Source organism: Notolepis coatsorum, assembly GCF_963971535.1.
Source record: "Notolepis coatsorum genome assembly, chromosome: 8".
NCBI lineage: Eukaryota > Metazoa > Chordata > Actinopteri > Aulopiformes > Paralepididae > Notolepis > Notolepis coatsorum.
Genome location: NC_140172.1, coordinates 29,463,042 through 29,483,809, shown reverse-complemented (window position 1 = coordinate 29,483,809; position 20,768 = coordinate 29,463,042). Strand labels below are relative to the sequence as shown.

The 20,768-nt window shown below is 41.9% G+C and overlaps 1 protein-coding gene across 2 annotated transcripts in view; it reads right to left on the bottom strand.

Annotated features, from left to right (window-relative positions):
- Positions 1-20,768, bottom strand: part of ttc3 (tetratricopeptide repeat domain 3) — a 121,725-nt gene that overhangs the window by 26,979 nt on the left and 73,978 nt on the right. The window contains exons 15-25 of one of the 2 annotated variants that reach the window (XM_084319648.1): positions 16,240-16,300; positions 14,638-15,070; positions 13,133-13,285; positions 11,263-11,343; positions 7,427-7,536; positions 7,192-7,318; positions 6,866-6,988; positions 6,078-6,179; positions 5,898-5,990; positions 5,685-5,749; positions 492-622 (exon numbers count right to left, since the gene is read on the bottom strand). In XM_084319648.1, the coding sequence (XP_084175774.1) occupies positions 492-622; positions 5,685-5,749; positions 5,898-5,990; positions 6,078-6,179; positions 6,866-6,988; positions 7,192-7,318; positions 7,427-7,536; positions 11,263-11,343; positions 13,133-13,285; positions 14,638-15,070; positions 16,240-16,300 (1,479 nt within the window). The remainder of the gene's footprint in view (positions 1-491; positions 623-5,684; positions 5,750-5,897; positions 5,991-6,077; positions 6,180-6,865; positions 6,989-7,191; positions 7,319-7,426; positions 7,537-11,262; positions 11,344-13,132; positions 13,286-14,637; positions 15,071-16,239; positions 16,301-20,768) is intronic. The other variant, XM_084319649.1, reaches the window with a different exon arrangement.

Genomic DNA, 20,768 nt, shown 5'->3' with positions numbered 1-20,768 from the left:
TACTCTTGGCTACAAAAAAAAATATTTAAAAACATTAACCTCTTAACATCCAAGGGCCCACATGTGGACGATTCTTTGCCGACCTCTAGTGGCTCGGGTGTGCATTTCTTTTAATACAATATATAGATAGAATTAAAGCCATATTTGTTGCCTGTCGATTGCCCTTTCAGGTGACAAAATCCGTTCAGCGGTTCTCGAGTTACATGCCGATATGTGAGGCGTGCCCCAAAGTACGCAAAAGTACACATTACCACCCCCGACTCCCGGGGCTCTAGCTCCGTCAATCATTTGGCGATCTCGAAAATGAGTGTGGCTTTCCAATGATACCCCATGATATGATAATTGGGGATCTAATACGGTCTCTATTGATCGATTTATGATAAAGAAAAGCAGGGTCCCCCAGGTCTAGGCACCATCACATAATCGGACACTGGGCAGAGTGTGCAGCAGGGTGACCATATCAACCACAAGGACAGCAAAGACGGCAGTACCTTTGTCCTGAGTTTTGGCTGCTGTTTTCTCTGGTAAAGTGTCTTCATTCATGCCTTGGTTATCCCGGGAATCTTGCATGATTTGCTTTCTCTTCAGCTTGCGGTCTTCCTTGGATTTGAACTTCTTCAGACTGAAAATAAAAAACATATATATATATAAAGAGAATAAAAACATATATGTATATACACAGAGAAAAAAGAAAAGTATTACACAACCAATTTTAACCCATTTGCTATAGTAAAACCATATACCGTAATTCCTCTAATAGTGACCGGTATTCAAATACAAGCCGGGTCTCTATTAATGGCCGGGTGCGCTGTTGAGATAAGCCGACCTCCTAATACAAGCCGGGTTACTAATATACTGAGCTGCATACTGAGCTGCTAAGGTAAAGTTACTTGATTTCACTTTGAAAACGTTGAAATGACCAGTGACCACCTGTAATTGCACTGTTTACTATTTCATACAGTACTTGGTTTCAATAAATGAACCCAGTACATTTTACTGGGTTCAAACTGACACAAAATGTTGATTTATTAATTATGATCCGTTTGAAAATTAGAAATATAGGCCTCTCTCTTATACAGGCCTCCTCCTAATACAAGCCTGGTACCCGCTACAGTTGAAACAAATACAAGCCGGGGTTACTATTAGAGGAATTACGGTATTCAACCCCATTTGATCATTTGGGCACCTTGAGAACTTCTGACATATCCAGACACTTTCTTGTCAGTATGAATTCCACCTTGAGAATTGCAGACACAGCTAGACATAGCCAGACACTTTCTCACCAGTGTGCATTCTCACAGGTCCATTCGGCTTGCAAGGAACTTATAAGATGCAAAATATCTCCCAGTTAAGAGCGGGCATAAGAGAACGTTTTACTGCAACACTACTATCACCGACATCTAAGAAGGGAGATCCCCCCATTGAATGGCCCTACTAAGGTTTCTCTCCTCCACATTGCCTGTGGTGCATTTTTTCCTATTGCTAGGTTTTAGTGAGTGTTGCATTTTATTTTGCATTTATTTAAAAAAAAAAAATTGACTTTGTGTTCTCGTTTTGTTCTTGACTTAGTGATGTTTCTTCTTGACTTGACTTGTTTAACACTTTCAGTGCCAACGAGATTTCTCGTTAGTTCATGCCAACCGTTGAGTGCCAGCGACGAGAGATTTAGTCTTTTTCTCGTTATTTTTTTATTATCGATTTCCATTCATTTTTCATCAATCTAGCCTCACGTTACCAGTGGGAATCTGTCTGAGCTCGAACAGGGAAAATACCGCCCCCTATCGTCTCTCCGGATGGTACTGCACCCCATTGGATTGGATTGAATGAAACGCATGGAGAAAAAAAAGTCCTGCTTCTTCATTTTACTTGTCAGGCATGTAATCCGAGCCTACTGGAGTCATCGCCCACCATCAGAACAGGGGAGAATATGTGTTTCCAGTACCCAGCGTTGGATCAATAAACGCGATCGATATTTGGAATGGCGATCAGGAATTGGAATAATCTTTTTGGAGAACATCTGATCTGAGGTAAGGAATCTATTTTACCAGTCTTGGGATAATCGGAGCTATTTTCACCTATATATCAGCGTGTGCCATGTGTGTATGTGTGTGTGTGTGTGTGTGCGAGGGATCAGGAAATAAGATAATCGATTTTTCAGCCCGCTTCTATAGTGTGCATAAGTACACATACCATCGATAATCTAGCGTTTATTTGAAAACGATTCATAAATAGGCCGAAAATGACAACGTGTTGTGTATTCCAGTAAAGGGCGTTTATCACAGAATCTTTATTTTTTTCTAAAACTTTAAAAGAAAACAAGCGTTTTTCAAAATGGTATCAAACGGAAATGAACAGATTAAAAAACAATCCGTTTCGACAATGTTGACTGCAAACAAGTCATTGATAAGCGACGGCCATATTAGACACATAGCCATAATTTAAGATATAGTTTATGCGTTCGCAAATATGAGAGCTCTGTCATTGAATATAGCGGTGGCACGCAACAGGGTTCCTAGGCACCGCATGGATGGCACGGAAAGTGTTAAAGAAGACGTGTCCGGCCCATGGGGACATTAATGTGTGTCGTCAGGCCTTACAAATACATTTGATTTGATTTAACACAGGTTCTCTTAGGAATGCCTGACACGGTCTGTCACCATAGTGGCACCGATCATTGCAACATGGTCTGAGCAGACTGTCAAGGCAAGAGTTTTATTTGTCACGGCATACGAGTATACAATGAAATGCAGGTGGTCTTGCCCGCAACGATGTGCATAATACAAAAGTAATATATAATAGAATCCAATAGAACGACATTGTGCAATAAAACAAGTAAACAGAGTAGGCATATCGGTATATGTACACGAGTTATTTACAGAGCATGGTAGGACATGCTAGGTCCTGTGGTAGTGCAATACACTGTTAGCTACGGATGAGGCACTGGGTCTTTATGTACATGCTATATAATATTATACAATCTCAAGTTAAACTATACTATTCTTAAAGTGACCTTTCCTTTTGTAAAGTGGCCATAAGCATGAGTGTGTGTTTGCTCATGTTAAAGTGGCTGCTAGTGTTTGAGCGTGTGCAGTGTGTGTTGTGTGTGTGCTCATGTGTGCTTGTGTGGAGAGTTCAGTGTTCAAGGCTCTGATGGCCGGGGGGAAGAAGCTGAGCCGAAGTCTCTCTGTCCTAGTAGCTGGTGTTCGCAGGCGTCTGCCTGACCTCAGCAGCATGAACAGGCTGTTGTTGGGGTGGTGCTGCAGACCCCTTCTGCCTTCTTACTCAATCTTGGAGGTGTGTTGTTCCGTGCTCAGACCCTTCGCGCACAGTCACCCAAGGCGCAATTGAACCATTGTACTAGGCTTGGGCGGTATCACTTTTTTCATACAGTTATACCTTGATTACCTAATACCCCGGTATACGGTATATGACGGTATGACTTTCATTATCATCAGGGGGGGGGGGGGGGGGGGGGCAACCCGTGTTACCAAGTAAACAAATCACGGAGATGGCCAGTTCTCCCGCAGTATGCTAGTGCTAACGTTAAGCTCTCAGAATGGTAGCAGTTCTCCCGCGGCATGCTAGTGCTAACGTTAAGCTCTCAAAATGGTAGCAGTTCGCCCGCAACATCCTACACACAACAACAACACACACTCTCTTTTTTTTTTTTTATCCACTTTTTCTCCCATTTTCTATATTTTCTCCCATCCCAATTTCGTATCATCCAATTCAACCCTCCCCTGTCACGAACGCTGTTTCTTGCCTCCCACAAGCCGGCTGCAGTGAGGACTAAGTCATACATAGCACAAGTCCCCTCCGGTACTTGAGGTAACAGCAGTCGCATCTTTTCACCTGCGCAGCTCGACCTCTCAGTGTCGAGGAGTAACGCGTGGGAGGCTCACGCTGCCCCCGACACTTCCTGATTCTACTGCGCAGGCGCACCAACCGACTTGTAGGAGTCGCTTGTTCACAACGTTCGATCCCCACCCTTCAGTTTTTCCCTCCCCGTAATACGGCCAATGTGTATTACTGCGGACGACCAGCCAAACTGAAAAACAATGTGGAGAGCTGGATTCGAACACGCGAATCCTAGCGTCTCCACACTGGTGGCGAGTGCCTTAGACCACTACACCACCTAGCCGCCCTAACAACACACACTCTCGTTACCACAATGCTTTACGGTATTTTCACAGCACTGTCGCAACATTACCGTAAAGCGTGAACACTGTTGTGATCATACACAACAACAGTTAGCTCTCAGAATAGCCAGTTAGCCCGCAGCATGAGCAACAGTAAGCGTGTCTCTAGAGCTGCCGCGGTATCGGTATTACCGCGGTATCGCTGTTACATCATGCCCACCGCAGCGTTGGGCTGAATACCGGCATCACCGCTGTTTTTTATTATATTATTATTATTATTACGCTCTCGTTGGGCTTGCGGCTCTGCAGATATACCCTACTTCTCTGTCGAGATTCCAAGCGACCCTATTGGGTACCAGAAAAGTCACATGAAACACTGCAGACCACTGATTGGTCAGAAGAGATACGCGTCACATGCTTGGAGCATCTTGCAGTGCGTTTACTTCCTGAATCTCAGCCATCACAACACGGCTAATAGTACGTTAGCTCCCACCGGAGACCGGAGTGGATTACCGACGCCGTCGCTCCTCAGGGAACGAGGCATAATGATTTTACTGCAACGAAATGTTATAATAAAAGCCCTTCGTTCTATACACTTGTCTGATTGAAAACTTTATTAACAGACCGCAGAATGGGTACAACTCGGCACGCTCTGAGCAAAGAAAGGAACTTAGATATTAATTGAGTAACGCTTGCCTTGCTATGTGGTCCGGTAAATACGAACGTGTAACTATACTAACGTTAATGCCACAAATCGAATGCCTTTGTAATCATAAGTAGTAACGTTATAATAATAAGAAGAAGAAAGGGTCGGGGGGGTAACCGGCGGGCGCGACACCGAGGGGAGACTTCGAATCCGTGTTTCACTTTTAATAACGAATGCGTGCATGCCGAATCCCAAACAATATTCATGCTGCAAAGTCATCCTCTAAAGATAGACATTTAGACTAGAGGCAGGCTATATGCTATATAAAGAGTAGACTACAAAAAAAATGCATTCAAACTTTTTTTTGTGTGTGTGTGTGCGGTAATACCGCGGCGGTAGGAAATATATTGCAAATGTGTGCGGTAAGGAAAACATCAATACCGCGGCAGCTCTACGTGTCTCATTTAATTTCACCCACACCCACTGAAGCGGGGTTCCCCTCCTCCTCCTCCTCCTCCTCCTCCTGTGTGTAGACAACCAGCTCTGCATGGCTTGCCCCACTAGTGAGGACTGGTCTCGCCCTCTGCTGGCGCGTGTGTGCACTACAACAAAACTCCGCTTTGACGGTATTGGTTTTCAATACCGTCGGGATTTCTAAATACCCTGGTATACCGTAATACCGTCATACCACCCAAGCCTACATTGTACTGAAGAACCATATATTAAATTTTGTTTGGACAGCCCATGTATTTGCAGTTGTGAAGTTAGACCACAGACATGTAGACCACACAGACATGTAGACCACACAGACATGCAATTAGTATGAAAACAAGTTTTACACATAGATGTTAGTTCACAGCAGCATGTGTGAAATGAAAAAAGAGCTAATTTTGTCTCACCTTGTGCACTTCTGATTTACTCTCATCTTCTCTGGAAGCTCAGATTTCGTGATGACCGTCTCAAACTGATCGGGGGGAAAGGAGTAATACCTCATTATAATATTTCTGAGTATCTTGGCTATCAAATACGGATTTATTCTCTATGGGAAATGTCTTACATTAGATTAGGCCTGTTAGAGCCATAGCTTCCGATAGTACAGAGAAATATCTTACCTTACATTTGATGAGGCCCGTTGGGCCATAGATTTTGATGCTACAGATTTTACCCTTGCAGTCAGGAGTAAAGCATGGTTCTAGCAGGAAATCCTATGTGGGAAGAATATCAAGCAATAAGCGTTGAACATTAAGATGTGCAGGTATGAACTGTTCCGATGGCATCTGGACATCCATTACCTTCTCGTTCTTTTCGTGGAATGATGCCGTCTTGAGAGTTTTCCAACAGCTAATATGGTACTCCACTCTGCAGCTTTCACAGCATATCATTTGAATGAAACCCTAGGATAAAAATCAAGATGCATTGGTTGGTACCTCAAATGAGCGTGTAAATGCGTTGAACACATTTTTCAACAAGTTTGACCACATGAGCCCCTCCACAACCCTCCCCCCAGCCATCAGCACCCCTGTCCACCCCCACCCCAGGCAGCAGCACCCCTGTCCACCCCCACCCCAGACAGCAGCACCCGTGTCCACCCCCATCCCAGACAGCAGCACCCGTGTCCTCCCACACCCCAGACAGCAGCACCCGTGTCCACCCCCACCCCAGACAGCAGCACCCCTGTCCACCCCCACCCGACAGCAGCACCCGTGTCCACCCCCACCCCAGACAGCAGCACCCGTGTCCACCCCCATCCCAGACAGCAGCACCCGTGTCCTCCCACACCCCAGACAGCAGCACCCGTGTCCTCCCACACCCCAGACAGCAGCACCCGTGTCCTCCCACACCCCAGACAGCAGCACCCGTGTCCTCCCACACCCCAGACAGCAGCACCCGTGTCCTCCCACACCCCAGACAGCAGCACCCGTGTCCTCCCACACCCAAGACAGCAGCACCCGTGTCCAGCCCCACCCCAGACAGCAGCACCCGTGTCCTCCCACACCCCAGACAGCAGCACCCGTGTCCTCCCACACCCCAGACAGCAGCAACCGTGTCCTCCCCCTACATTACTTATGCTGACCTTTACCTTAAAATCTGGATCAGTGAAGTAGATTTCAACTTTGGAATGGCCGGTGCAATTCTGGTGACGACAGATGGCATCTGGAATAGGCGGGAATCTGCAGGTCTCTATGGCTTTCTCCAGAAGTTCCTTATGGTTGGAGAAGAAACACAAGTTTTATAATTCAAATGGATGAACTCATCTTCTAAAGACTGAGGCCAAAGCTATCCAAACATAACATTTAATTTCAATTATCTTAAAAAGGGAAGTACATAATATGATGCACAGATCCTAAATAAATTCCGCTATTAAAATGTGCATATTCGAGGCAATACAAATATGTTGATAATTACCTTCAAATAGTCTGGCTGTGTTTCTTTGATAATCTCTTTTGTCATAGGCCAAGTGAGTTTGCCAGGTGTTATTTGATTCTTAACCATTTGCAGTGAATCTGAAAATGGTCTCAAAGCGATTGGAAATCTGTAAAGGGATATACAGTTAATTGAGACATGATATGAAGCCACACACTTGTAGTGGAAATGCTGATAAAGTGGTGTCATGCAGCTACAGTGATTGTTGCATAGCTACCTATTCTCCTTGAGATAGACCTTCCCAATACCATAGAAGACAAGACACTGAAACGTTCTCTCCTCATAGGCTTTGATCCGTTCAAAATCCCTTAGTGCTGCAGCAAGTTCCTGTGTTGAAAAAACAAACAAATGACTAATTTAAATCCTCTGAGAAAGATGGTTGCAATTTAGTTTCACGATGACGATGATGATTCATATATTTCGTTTTTAAGAATTTGTAAAGAATAGGCAAAAATAAGCATGTGCTTCAGCCTATTCCTTTTTTTCGGTCGTTGATTTTGGATTTTGTGTGTGAGCTTGCATTGAATATGTACATTTGTGCTTATTATTATTTTATTTTATTTTTGCAAGTCCACACGGGTGTGTTTGATTTGTCTGTAAACAAGACCGAAAAAGAAACGTCAAATCCACCTAAAAATACATACCTAGGTAAATGGAAGATTGCTCCACTTCTACAAGGCTATTTGCATGTTCTTGGTATCTAGGGACATCTATAGACCTCAGGGAATGTATTCCCAGTGTCAGAAATATTGTGTCTGTTACTAGGCTTGGGTAAATTGTGATAAACCAAAGGAGAATAACTTAATTTTTTTTAAAACTCATCTTTGACTGTGAATTACACCATGCTAAAAATGACCAGACATGAAAAATCATTCAGCACCTTCTTGAGATCACATGTACAAAAAATCTAAGCAAATGAATAAAGGGAAGATGATTAAACAGGAGATTTTGTAGAGAGAATACTGAATTCTGCCATCCGGACACATGAAATTTGAAATATGATTATAGAATATGAGGCCTATAAATTATATTATTATGGCCAAGTCACACATCTATGGATCGGGCCAAATCTTCCCTTTCCAATGGCAGAGTTCAATCTGGATTTAGTATCACCAGGCGTGATTCACAAATCGTGAATGAAATCTACTGTAAGTACAGTTACTTTTTTTTAATGTAAATTTCTCCGACATTTTTCATCAGATTGCAAGGTTGTTTTTTGCTAGACGTTCACAGAAAGGTAGAGAAACAACTAACTGTTGTTTTATGGCAATAACGTTCAGGTTTGTGGGAGAAGATCCCGAAAGATAAAGAGAAATAAAAAAGTTAATCTAGGAGTGAGATGATTGACAGGGGCTGGCCTGAGCTAGGAAGTGTAGTTTTTTGAAAAAAATATGTAATCGAAAGTCCTGGGTCTCATATCCTCATAGGACTACAAACAAAATGGCTGCGTAATTTCCTAGCATCAATTCTAGTCTTTTTCCAACTAGATTTCTATAACTCATATTTCACTAATAACACTTTAAACCATTGGTAAACAAACGTATTGCTGAAAATATACACTTGACAGGGTTAGTGTCTTTACTCTTGGCTACATTTGAAAAGAATACGCAACATTAATTTATACATTCTGTAGAGATGGGTTTATGGCGTGATGTCATTGTGGGTCCGGTACCGGATCCCTCTGGCTTAAGAGGTTAACTTCAGAACAATAAAATAAGGGAGCAAATTATTATATTTACCGCATATATATCCATATTTGTCTGAATATACCAGCATATAACCCCTCTATATACTTTCTTATACACTTGCATATAACCCATAGCTCTGTATAACAGCATGTACAAATGCTGTATATACCATATATATATTTATTTATTCTCACCACATATACCGGTATTTATTTATTCTCACCACATATATCTATACACACCCGTCTGTACATACCTACAGATCGTCCTTTTACATCTGTAGATACTATATCTATACATATCCTACTAGTTATGGTGCTGGCCAGTATGACTACTACCCTCTTTACACCTGTATCACTGTACATAGTATACTACAAATCTGATTAGCACTACGCTCCGTAGTACTAATTTGTATATTTTTTTACCAAGTTTAATCACTTGTACATTGCCGTTGCACTCTACTGTTACATTTGCACAAACTCCTTTTCGTTGTATTGTACCGGTACTTGTGCTGTATATTGACAATACATTTGAATCTAATCTAAAAAGCTTGAATTCCTTTTTTTCTGTTTCACATCTCGACTCTACAGTCTCAACCAATTTTACAGATAATAAATCTCAACAATTGAACAGTTTTAGAGAATCGGCTCTGAGGGAACACTCACGAGCACGTTGTTCAGCAGTGAATGTGTGGCTCAGTAGAATCAGCTCTGAGGGAACACTCACGAGCACGTTGTTCAGCAGTGAATGTGTGGCTCAGTAGAATCAGCTCTGAGGGAACACTCACGAGCACGTTGTTCAGCAGTGAATGTGTGGCTCAGTAGAATCAGCTCTGAGGGAACACTCACGAGCACGTTGTTTAGCAGTGAACGTGTGGCTCAGTAGAATCAGCTCTGAGGGAACACTCACGAGCACGTTGTTTAGCAGTGAACGTGTGGCTCAGTAGAATCAGCTCTGAGGGAACACTCACGAGCACGTTGTTCAGCAGTGAATGTGTGGCTCAGTAGAATCAGCTCTGAGGGAACACTCACGAGCACGTTGTTCAGCAGTGAACGTGTGGCTCAGTAGAATCAGCTCTGAGGGAACACTCACGAGCACGTTGTTTAGCAGTGAACGTGTGGCTCAGTAGAATCAGCTCTGAGGGAACACTCACGAGCACGTTGTTCAGCAGTGAACGTGTGGCTCAGTAGAATCAGCTCTGAGGGAACACTCACGAGCACGTTGTTCAGCAGTGAACGTGTGGCTCAGTAGAATCAGCTCTGAGGGAACACTCACGAGCACGTTGTTCAGCAGTGAACGTGTGGCTCAGTAGAATCAGCTCTGAGGGAACACTCACAAGCACGTTGTTCAGCAGTGAACGTGTGGCTCAGTAGAATCAGCTCTGAGGGAACACTCACGAGCACGTTGTTCAGCAGTGAACGTGTGGCTCAGTAGAATCAGCTCTGAGGGAACACTCACGAGCACGTTGTTCAGCAGTGAATGTGTGGCTCAGTAGAATCAGCTCTGAGGGAACACTCACGAGCACGTTGTTCAGCAGTGAATGTGTGGCTCAGTAGGTGGACTGGTCATATTGGGCTCCGAGACCACTTATTTTCTGTGATCTCACTTCAGATTTGAGTGGGTATGGTTGTACAAAACTTTATGTTTAGCCTCATAATGGCGTTTCACATTGGCACTTTTAATAAGTGCCACGGTTGGTTTCTGAACATATGAGACACACTGGTTTAGTTTTCCTAGTAGGAAGTATGGACAGAAATGAGTCAGTCCATTCCGGATTAAATGCTATATTTTCTCTGTCTCAGTCATCTGTATCTCTCTCTTTCACTCCTCTGTTTCTCAACATACTCAGACGTCTGTATATCTCCCTTTGTTTTCTCTACCTGTATCGCTACCTCTCTTTTTCTTTCAGTCTTTTCATTTGTAACTTGTATGCAACTCTGTCTGCACTGTAAAATCACAACGTTTACTGCCTGGAATGCACAGACTTGATTGGCTGAGTAGCAACATGTGGGATGGCTTAACTTGCATGCAATTGGCCTGTGCATTTCCTCATCCGCTAAACCACTACCGTAAAGACGGCGAAAGCTGCACCGGTTACAATAGAAGCGCCCTGTGAGGTTTTAAATCATATTCAGTTTTGGCAGTACGGTAGGTCCGGGTCCGTATGTTAGTGACCTATGGTCTATACTGTAGGTAGGGAGATAACAGAGGAGAGAGTGAAACCTATGAACAGAATAGTCATTCTTATACATTCTCCCATTATGCTAACTTCTACTGAATACATTTGAGTGAAATTAAACCGCCTCAAGGACTTTGTGAATCACTGGATTAGTAGATCAACAGTTGTTGTACATTAGTGCATTACCTCAGGTTGGCCAATGTCTATCAGGGCTGATGCATGGCCATAGATCAATACAACAGCATCAGTTGTAGAGATCCCAAGTTGCTGAGAAAACAAAAAGGGATGAAAGTCAAGTTAGACCGCGGTCACAATAGTTGACACTGGGTGTTGCAATCCCGAAGATATAAGTAGAAGCAAGCAGGAAGCCGGACCAGCACTCTCAGGTTTCGACAATTTTAATCGCAGCCGGATACAGACATGTTTCAGAACAAGTGTTCCTTCTTCAGTGTTAATGGCTAATGGTTAATGGCTAGCCAATTAACACTGAAGAAGGAACACTTGTTCTGAAACATGTCTGTATCCGGCTGCAATTAAAACTGTCAAAACAAAAAGGGATACAATACATCTCCCAATACAAGTCCAGACATCGGTTGCCATTTCCAAACTAATATCACGCAAGTTATACAACACTGCAAAAATATGACATGGCGCTTAGACTAACAATTCCTAAACTAAGAGTTCTAAGGTTAATTTTCAATCTTTATTTAATCTCAAAAGATCATCGAGAGCAAGCTTAGATAAATTAAGACATTGATTAAATAGATAAAACGATAAAACAATCACAGACTGAAACAAGGGAATTTGTACTCGTGTTTTTGAACTTGGTAGGGTATTGATTTTTAGCAAGACTAGAATATCATTCCAAGAAGCTGGGGAGTTAAAACAAAAGGCTGACAGTCTGCAATCTGGATGACCTTAAAGGAGCACGCCAACTTTTTGGGAAATTAGCTTATTTGCCATTTACCCTGGAGTTAGACAAGCAGATACATACCCTTTTCTTCTCTGTGCATGCATTAGGCTTAGGGAACAGCCGCACCGTTAGCCTAGCTTAGCGTCATTCACTGGAAGTAGGTGTGCCAGTGTAGCCTAGTTCCCAACAATCATGAAATACACTCTAAATAAAACTCCAAAACGTTCCTGTAAACATGTTGTGACCTGTGTATTTACCACATGAAAAAAAACAATAATAATAAGACATGTTTGTTTTCTAAGCAGATATATACTAGACTTTTTTTTTGTCAAACCACTGCTGCCTGGGAACAGTGATTGCATCACCTCAAAAGCCCAGTTTTTCACACAAAAAAACCAACAGGGCTTTTGAGGTGATTAAATCACTGCGCACGCCGCCCAGTGAGCATATATCCGTTTAGAAAACGAAAATGTCCATTTATTTTATTGTATTTCTCCACGTGGTAAATACACTGGTCACAACATGTTTACAGGAAATATTTAGAGTGTATTTCGTGATTGTTGGGAACTAGGCTACACTGGCAGACCTACTTCCAGTGAATGACGCTAAGCTAGGCTAACGGTGCGGCTGTTCCCTAAGCCTAATGCATGCAGAGAAGAAAAGGGTATGTATCTGCTTGTCTAACTCCAGGGTAGATGGCAAATAAGCTAATTTCCCAAAAAGTTGGCGTGTTCCTTTAAGCACAAGCCAGTCATTTGAGCGTGTAAGATAGGGTCTATAGTTCCAATCTAGCAACATTCTGATATAAGGTGGTAATTTCCCAGCAATGGCCTTAAATATAGACAGATCCCAATGTTTATTTAGCCTCTCTACCAGAGAAGACCAACCCACTTTATCATACAGGATGCAGTGATGCGTAACATATCCATCACCAGTAATACATCTACTGTGTGTCATTTTCAGTAATAACTTGATTCTTAGTTTCTTAGGTGGAAAGGAGGTACCAACCAATTTATGTAAATGACACAAACTGTTATCACATATTCACAATAACAAAGAAAAAGTACATATTTTGAAACATTGGAAAGATTTTTCTTTAAAAAAAAAAAAAAGGTGAATAGTGTGCGGTCTGCTTTACGGCACCTTAGGCGTGTTGTTCTCAAGTAACGAGAGGGCCTGGGAGAAGGACTGCTCTGCGTTGTGGCTGCGCTGGTCAGTCAGGGCCAAGTGACCATCGTGCACGTTAGATCGTAGGGCATCACGGGCAACAGCACTGATTGCCCTGTCAGTCACCTTCTGGAAGGACAAGACCACATAAGCAAACATTAGTCAAGAACGGCACCGTCTTGGCCTGATATTAAATGTGTGTCCACAACATTTAGCTTCCAGTAAACACTAAGGCTGTCAACTAATATTATATAGTCTAATTAATAATAGACTGTAAAATAGATTTTTTTTAAATGTGAAAACAAAAAAAAGACAATAGCTCGGCTGCCTTCCTCTCGACTTCTCTCATGGGACTGAATGCGCTGCATGACGGACAGGAGAGACACACACACGTCACTTTAATTTAGCGGCGCTGAAGAACGTGCCAATAATCGTAGTAACAACAGCAATAACCATAATAACCACCACCACCACTGCATGGCATGATGGCAGAGAGTTCAGAACGCAACTCTGGCCTACCTTCTTTTTTTATGCCAACGCTATTTGGGGAATTCTAGCGTCAAGAATGTAAGTAGCCTACTTTTCCATTTTATTTTCTAATAGTTTTATTGTAAATCATCCCTCAGGGTGAAACTTCTAGATTTTGAATAATGAAATAGACAGAAGGGTCATGCAGGTACCCAATGGTTTGTTGACTATTTCCCGTTTCATGCCAAGGAAAATATATTGTTCCATGTTTATCACACCTTGGTCTAAGGCACATTGCTGTGTATGAATGTCTGTTCTATATATACAGTAAACTTTCATTAATTTGATCTAGCTCCGAGAGACCGCCTGTTCTCAATCCATCACCAATTTATCCTCACACAGAGAGGGGGTAAGGAGAGGTAATTTATTTTGTTTACATAATGTGCAATAATAGATATTCGAATGGTTGGAACCTGTGTGTTTTTTTCTCTCTCTCTTTTTGAAGGAATAGTCTAATGTCATTTTAGGCCAATTCTGACAGCCCTAGTAAACAGACTAGTTGAAAACTTGTCAGAAAGACATTTTGACATACAACCATTTTAGGAGATACGTTTCTGCAAATAAAAATAGTCTGAAAACTATGCCCAGAGATGGTGTAGTGGTCAAAACCCCCACCTCTGGAAGCACAAGTACCCCTGTAAGCCTACGTTTTGAATCTTACCAGAACCTCTCCTGTGTCTTCAAGTAAAAGTATGTTTGCACATTGGTTAAAAATGCATATCATGTCACCCACTAGGTCATTACTTTGATTCAGATCAATCAGTGTATTCAATAGCACAAATCGTTGTGCCAGAGACAACATCATCTGGGCAGTGGGCACACTTTGGATTTAAGCCAAATGACAATTAAAATCGGAAAACGCAATTTCCATACAAAAACATAATTCAATGAATGCAGCAGCCCAAACTATTAAAAGCTTCATATTGTGTGGCGGAGACATGACAAGGCCTTACCTTTTCTTTCACCTGATCATTTCTGCTCTTCATCTTGGGTTTTGCAACAGGGGCACTGGAGTCTGTTCTTCTGGTCTTATCAGCCGTGGTCTTATCAGCCGTGGTCTTATCAGCCGTGGTCTTAACATGTATTATCTTATCAGCCATGGCCTTAACATCATTTATGGCCTTATCAGCAAAGGTATTAACAACCTTGGTCCTAACATTCATGATCTTATCAGCCAATGTCTTACCAGGCTTGGTCTTATCAGCCATGATCAGATCATTCATGGTCTTATGGGGGGTACCAGTCAAGATCCTATCAGCCATGCTCACACAAGTCGTGATCTTATCAGCGAAGATCTTATCAGCCAGGGTCTCTTCACCCATGATCTTATCAGCCAGGATTTGACTGAAACTAGGTGCCTCGTCATTCAAAATAAACATGTGTAGTCTGTTGAAGAAATTCAAGAAAATGGATTCAGAACTCCTGCAAAGTGAAAGGTATTACAGTAATCTAAAGAAAAGACTGCTGTACTAGAGATTCTAAGACATCAGCTTGCTAAATAAATAAATAATGACGGAGGGAGTTGAAGAAAAGGAGGATGCATATAGGCCTAGCTTGCCAGATCACCAACAGACGCAAACAAGTTTATTGAACTGAGTATATGGCCTTGGCTATTGGACAGGAACCTACAGAGGAGTGGGCTGGGGAGGAGACGTGACCTTGAAGGTTATATCACCAACAGTTGAGTACCTTAGACGAATAACCATATAAGTACGTTTTCAGAGGAAAGATGTTTTCAAACTGTATTATATAAATATGGTAAGGACCTATATGGTTCTTCAATGCAAGGGTTCAATCATACCCACTTGTAACATCCTGTAAGTCAGACTTAGGAGAATGGGAAGTCTGCCAACTTTGTATACCCATAAGTTTGACCAATCAGGCTTAAAATGGTCCGAATCTCACAGATACCAGGAGTGAAACAAACCGAGTTGCAACTTGAAGAGAAATGTGAGCTTGTATATAGCCAACATACTGTATTTCATGGACTGCTCATAGCCTATAAAGAAAGGTGGTAATTTACACCCTCCACTGAAAAGCTCCATCTATGTAATGATCATTCAGTCAATCATTCCTGATCTTTTAGGCCTACATTGCATTGGCGTGTTACACCTTGTCCTATCCCTCCAATAATAAGCTAATTTATTTCATTGCGCTAAATTTTTCCTACTTTAATAATATACGATTCAATACGATTAACAGAAATGTTTAATGTCCAGCTCCACCATTCACCCGTGTGAATAGATGTGTGTAAAAGCTTGATCAGATGGCATATCCATCAACTCCCAGTAAAGTAAAAATAAATCATGGCTAAGTGCCAGTTGCCGAAAGTGTGCGCTGTCCAAACAGTAAAGAAATCCTGCCGTCCAGCAGACAGAGTGGGGTGCACAACAAACTAAAACATGAAAATGTTCAACCAAAATAAAATATTAAGCTTAAGACAACACTGAATTATCAACCAATGAACGCAGACAAACATTGCTTCATACCCTAAATGTGAACATTGCTTCACACCCTAATTCCCCAAAATTGCACCACAAACAATCCACACTAACCGGTTTTTCCTTTTTGAAATCTTTTCATCGTCCTGAGCATGTGAAATTTCTTCTTTCTTTCCTGGGTAGAAAAATGGTGCAAGGAGGAAAAGGTATTCACACATCTTTACATGCATTTTCTGTACACTGTGTTCCCAGTCACCATAAGCCGTAAAAATGGACTCCCGTTTCTGCCCGGTACCGGTTTTCCGACAGGTATAATGTAAACGTATAATGTATATTGACGATATATAGTCAACATATTATGGACTAATATGGACATAGTCGAAACACAGTACAGCATACGCATCGATGAAAACTCACATGTCAGAATTTACATGTTGAATATGTATCGAGTAATATAACTAGTCTGTGAGATATAAAATGTACATGTACACCGTCTTCTCCCTCTCTTATACCCTCTCTCCCCGGCTCTCTTCTTGTCCCATCTACCCTTCCGTCCTATTCTATTCTCGGCTCTTCTCCCTTCATCACTATCCGTACTACGTACTAATGGAAAGAGCTTATTTCACTAACTGTATGGATCCATATTGTAATAAACGATCGTATCAAACTTTGTTCTTTTTGTTTACCTTTGTTCTCGACCAAAGGCTGCCTTTCTTTCATCTTCTACAAGTTACCTAAGATGTTTCAAAATAACTGGAGAAATGCACTGTGGCTCCCTCCTCCCTCTCAACATGAGCTGAAACTACTGTTTGGGCTTGGGGGAAAGGGCGGAACTACCCTATGAACTGCCATTACAACACAAGACTAAATGAGAGCAACACGGAACGCTGTAAATTAATAGTTTTCTCTCAATTATTTCTTTCATGATTGTGGGAAGACAAAATGGTACCGGTAATTGAAATCGTCAGTCAGGCTGAGTCACATACAAGTCAGCTATTCTGCTATTGAAGGAAGGGAGTGGCTTAAGATAACTTCATTGTCATCCCACTAGTATTCTAAGCATGGAAACTAATGGGTCTACTTGCATCACTAGAGAATGTACATTTTAGGAATGTTCGGTTTATACGTTAGGATTCGCACAGACCGGAGCGACAGACTCCTGCTCTAGCATGTTCTTATCTAGGGACATCTATGGACCTCAGAATGTATTCAGTGTCAGAAATATTCTGACACTGCATAGTCTGTTACTATTAGGGGTGCACGATATTGATTTTTTTGACCCCAATATCGATACCGATAACTTTCTGCTCCTCAAGGTCGATACCGATAATATATATATATTTATTTTATTATGATTTTTTTTGTAATGTATATTCCTGTAGTTTTGACCTAACCAGATTTATCATGACATGAGCGTTACTACTATGAACAAAACAAAGCCAAGAGAACAGTTTTGACCTTCAAATAAATATAATTTGAGTCAATCACAAAATTCACAATCAGTCAATGTCATTAACAATGTGCTTCCCTGAACAATGAGTGAACTAAAAACCAACAGGTATTGTGCTTAGTCAGCAGATAAAACATTCAACGCTATAGGAGAGGAGACTGTTGTGGTCTTGGTCCATGAAACAACTATTACTTGGCATTTATAGGACAGCACGCCTCAAAAAGAATTAAATAAACCAAACAAACATCACAGGTCCATATGTCCGTGGTGAAACTTACGTGCTGTGATTGCTGGCTGCTTTGTCACGTGTCTGGTGCGCCCAGCAATCACAGCGCTGTTACTGTAAAATGCGGAAGCAACCATTTTAGCGAAAGCTAGCTCAGTGATTTTTTTACTAGTTTAAAAAAATTTAAAATGTTTATTAGCAACGCCAAGCTTTCAAACCCCGCCGCGTGGGTGTGTGAAACCCTAATGGAACGCTAGGTACCTTTGAAATGTATATCTTGATATATTTTGGACCCACCGCTAGCTTTTAAGCAGTGCTTGGTGGTGCAATAAATGACTGCGTATTCAACCAAGGGTTGCATCACAGTCACGAAAGGGGCTAGATTTGCAGCAGCTTTAGCTGCTCGCGCGTCGTTGTAGGCTTTCAACACACCATCGTAGCGGTGGTGATGTTGCAGGTGACTTATTATGTTGGATGTGTTATAGCTTGTTGCCCTTTTCCCTCCTCGTGGAACTTCTGCATTGCATTTGTTACAAATAGCAAGCGCACTGTTTTCCTCTGAAACACTACGGACGCCATCTTTGTTTACTATCCACGCTGCTTCTGAAAGTTACGTGACTACTTCACAGCCAAGCATGAGAAAGGGAGCGCTGGATTTGTGAAAAACTCCCTCTTCCTAAACCACAAGTCGTACCACAGTAAAATCAAATAAAATCAAATGTATTTGTAAGGCCCAACAACACACGTTAATGTCCCCATGGGCCGGACACATCTTCTTTAAACAAGTCAAGAAGAAACATTACAATAAGTCAAGAAACAAAACAAGAACACCATAAGGTCCAACAAATTTTAAATAAATGCAAAATAAATGAATGCAATGCAAACACAGACATACCCCACGCGAAGGTAAGGAAAAACTCACTAAAACCTAGCAATAGGAAAAAATGCACCACAGGCAATGTGGAGGAGAGAAACCTTAGAAAAGCCCATTCAAGGGGGGGGATCTCCCTTCTTAGATGTCGGTGATAGTACTGGCAAAACGGGAGACTACAGAAAAAACAAACGCCCTTCATCCCAATCCACCCACACCGCATTCTTTTTAACCAAATTTTTTTTAATATATTATCGGAGCCATCAATAATTTTATCGGGTTTATCGGGATGACGTCATAATTGCTGATATCGGCCCGATAATTATCGACCCGATAATTATCGTGCATCCCTAGTTACTATGCTTGAGTAAATTGTAACGAACCAAAGGAGAATATATATATATACACACACACAGGTATATATATTTGAGAGAATAACATTGACCAGACGTGAGAAATTCTTGAGATCAATTGTACAAAAAAATATAAGCTAATTAATAAAGGGCAGATGATTTACAGGGGGGTTTGTAGATACTAGGGCTGTCCCCGACTAAGGATTTGGATGGTCGACTATGATTGGTCAAAATTTGCAGTTAGTCGACTATTGGTCATTCCATTTGGGCTGTGGGGGGTGCTTAATGTCTGAAGGAGTCGACTGAAGGCTTCTTGTCCTCTGCAAAATCATGCAATTGGTCCACTGATGGATACATCTTGATATTTGTCTAGTCTAGTGTGTTCATTAGATGGGTGAAATCCTCTTTCAGTGCCTCTGTGCCCGTTTTCGTAGGCAGTTAGCCTCTGGTATGCGTGCCATTAGCGTTAGCCACGGTTCTAGGCCTCTTTTCTTTTGGAAAGAATGATAAAACAAAATAAAAAAAAGATTATAATATATATTTTTTTTACTATAGGGGTCAGCCCTAGTAGATACAGTACAGAATTTTGCCATCCGGACAAATGCAATTTGAAATATGAATATAGAATATCAGGCCTGCGGCGGCTGAGTGGCGCAGTGGGCAAGGCGCTCACCACTAACGCAGGAGATGCTGGTATCGAGCCCAGCTCTCTGCGTTGCTACCGGCTTGGCCGGCCGTCATACTAACACAATTGGCAGTGTTAGGGGTGGGAAAGCCGGTGGGTGGGGATTGGACGTTGTGGACGGCGACTCCTACAGGTCGGTTGGGTGACGCCGGAAGTATCGGGGGCAGCGTGAGCCTCCCACGCGTTACTCCTCACCACTGAGAGTTTGAGCTGTTGCGGTGAAAAGATGCAACAGGCTGCCTCCTCGTGTACTGGAGGGGACACGTGATGCAAGGCTTCTATCCTCACTACAGCCGACCAGTGGGAGGCATAGTCTAGCAACGTTCAAGACAGGAGAGGGAAGAATTGGAAACACGAAATTGGGATGGGAGAAAAATAGGGAGAAAGTAGATAATAAAAAAAAAAAATATCAGGCCTATAGATTACCTTATTATGGCCAAGTCATACACAGGGGTGCAATCGTAATTTCAGAAGTGGTTGTACTCTGTTTTGTACACGAGCATGCGCATAAATGTTCCCTCGTGTGCGACAGAACAGCTCCGACAAGCATTATGATTAGAATGAGTATTATGCATAAATAGTAGGAAACATGTTTGTATAGGAAATTACTAGTTTGTTTAGTTTTTGTAAATATTGCCTTGAAATAGAGAAGCTGAAAAAGGTAGCAGGATGTAGCATTCAATATATAAAGAAATTATATTGTCAACAGATATGGTTGAAAAACAAACTATGTTTTAAATGTAATTGTAGATACAATATTGTAGTTACAATCTCTTTAATTGAATTAACTTAAACTAGAAAAGTAAATACAAACTAAATTAACAATGTAACTTACAGTTTACAGAAGGACAGTTTCCTTCTGAAGCACAACTTAAGAAATGTCTCATCCTTCCAGTCGGGACCATTTGTAGTGGCAGGTTCCACAGCTCAAGCAAACCCACACCAATTGGTACAGAGCTTGTATTTTGGTTTGGCTCGTCTCGTTCTTTGTTATGCTATTGTTATGCTATTGTTATGCAAAGGCTAGGTGATACCGGTACTTGGCGCACGGCACGACG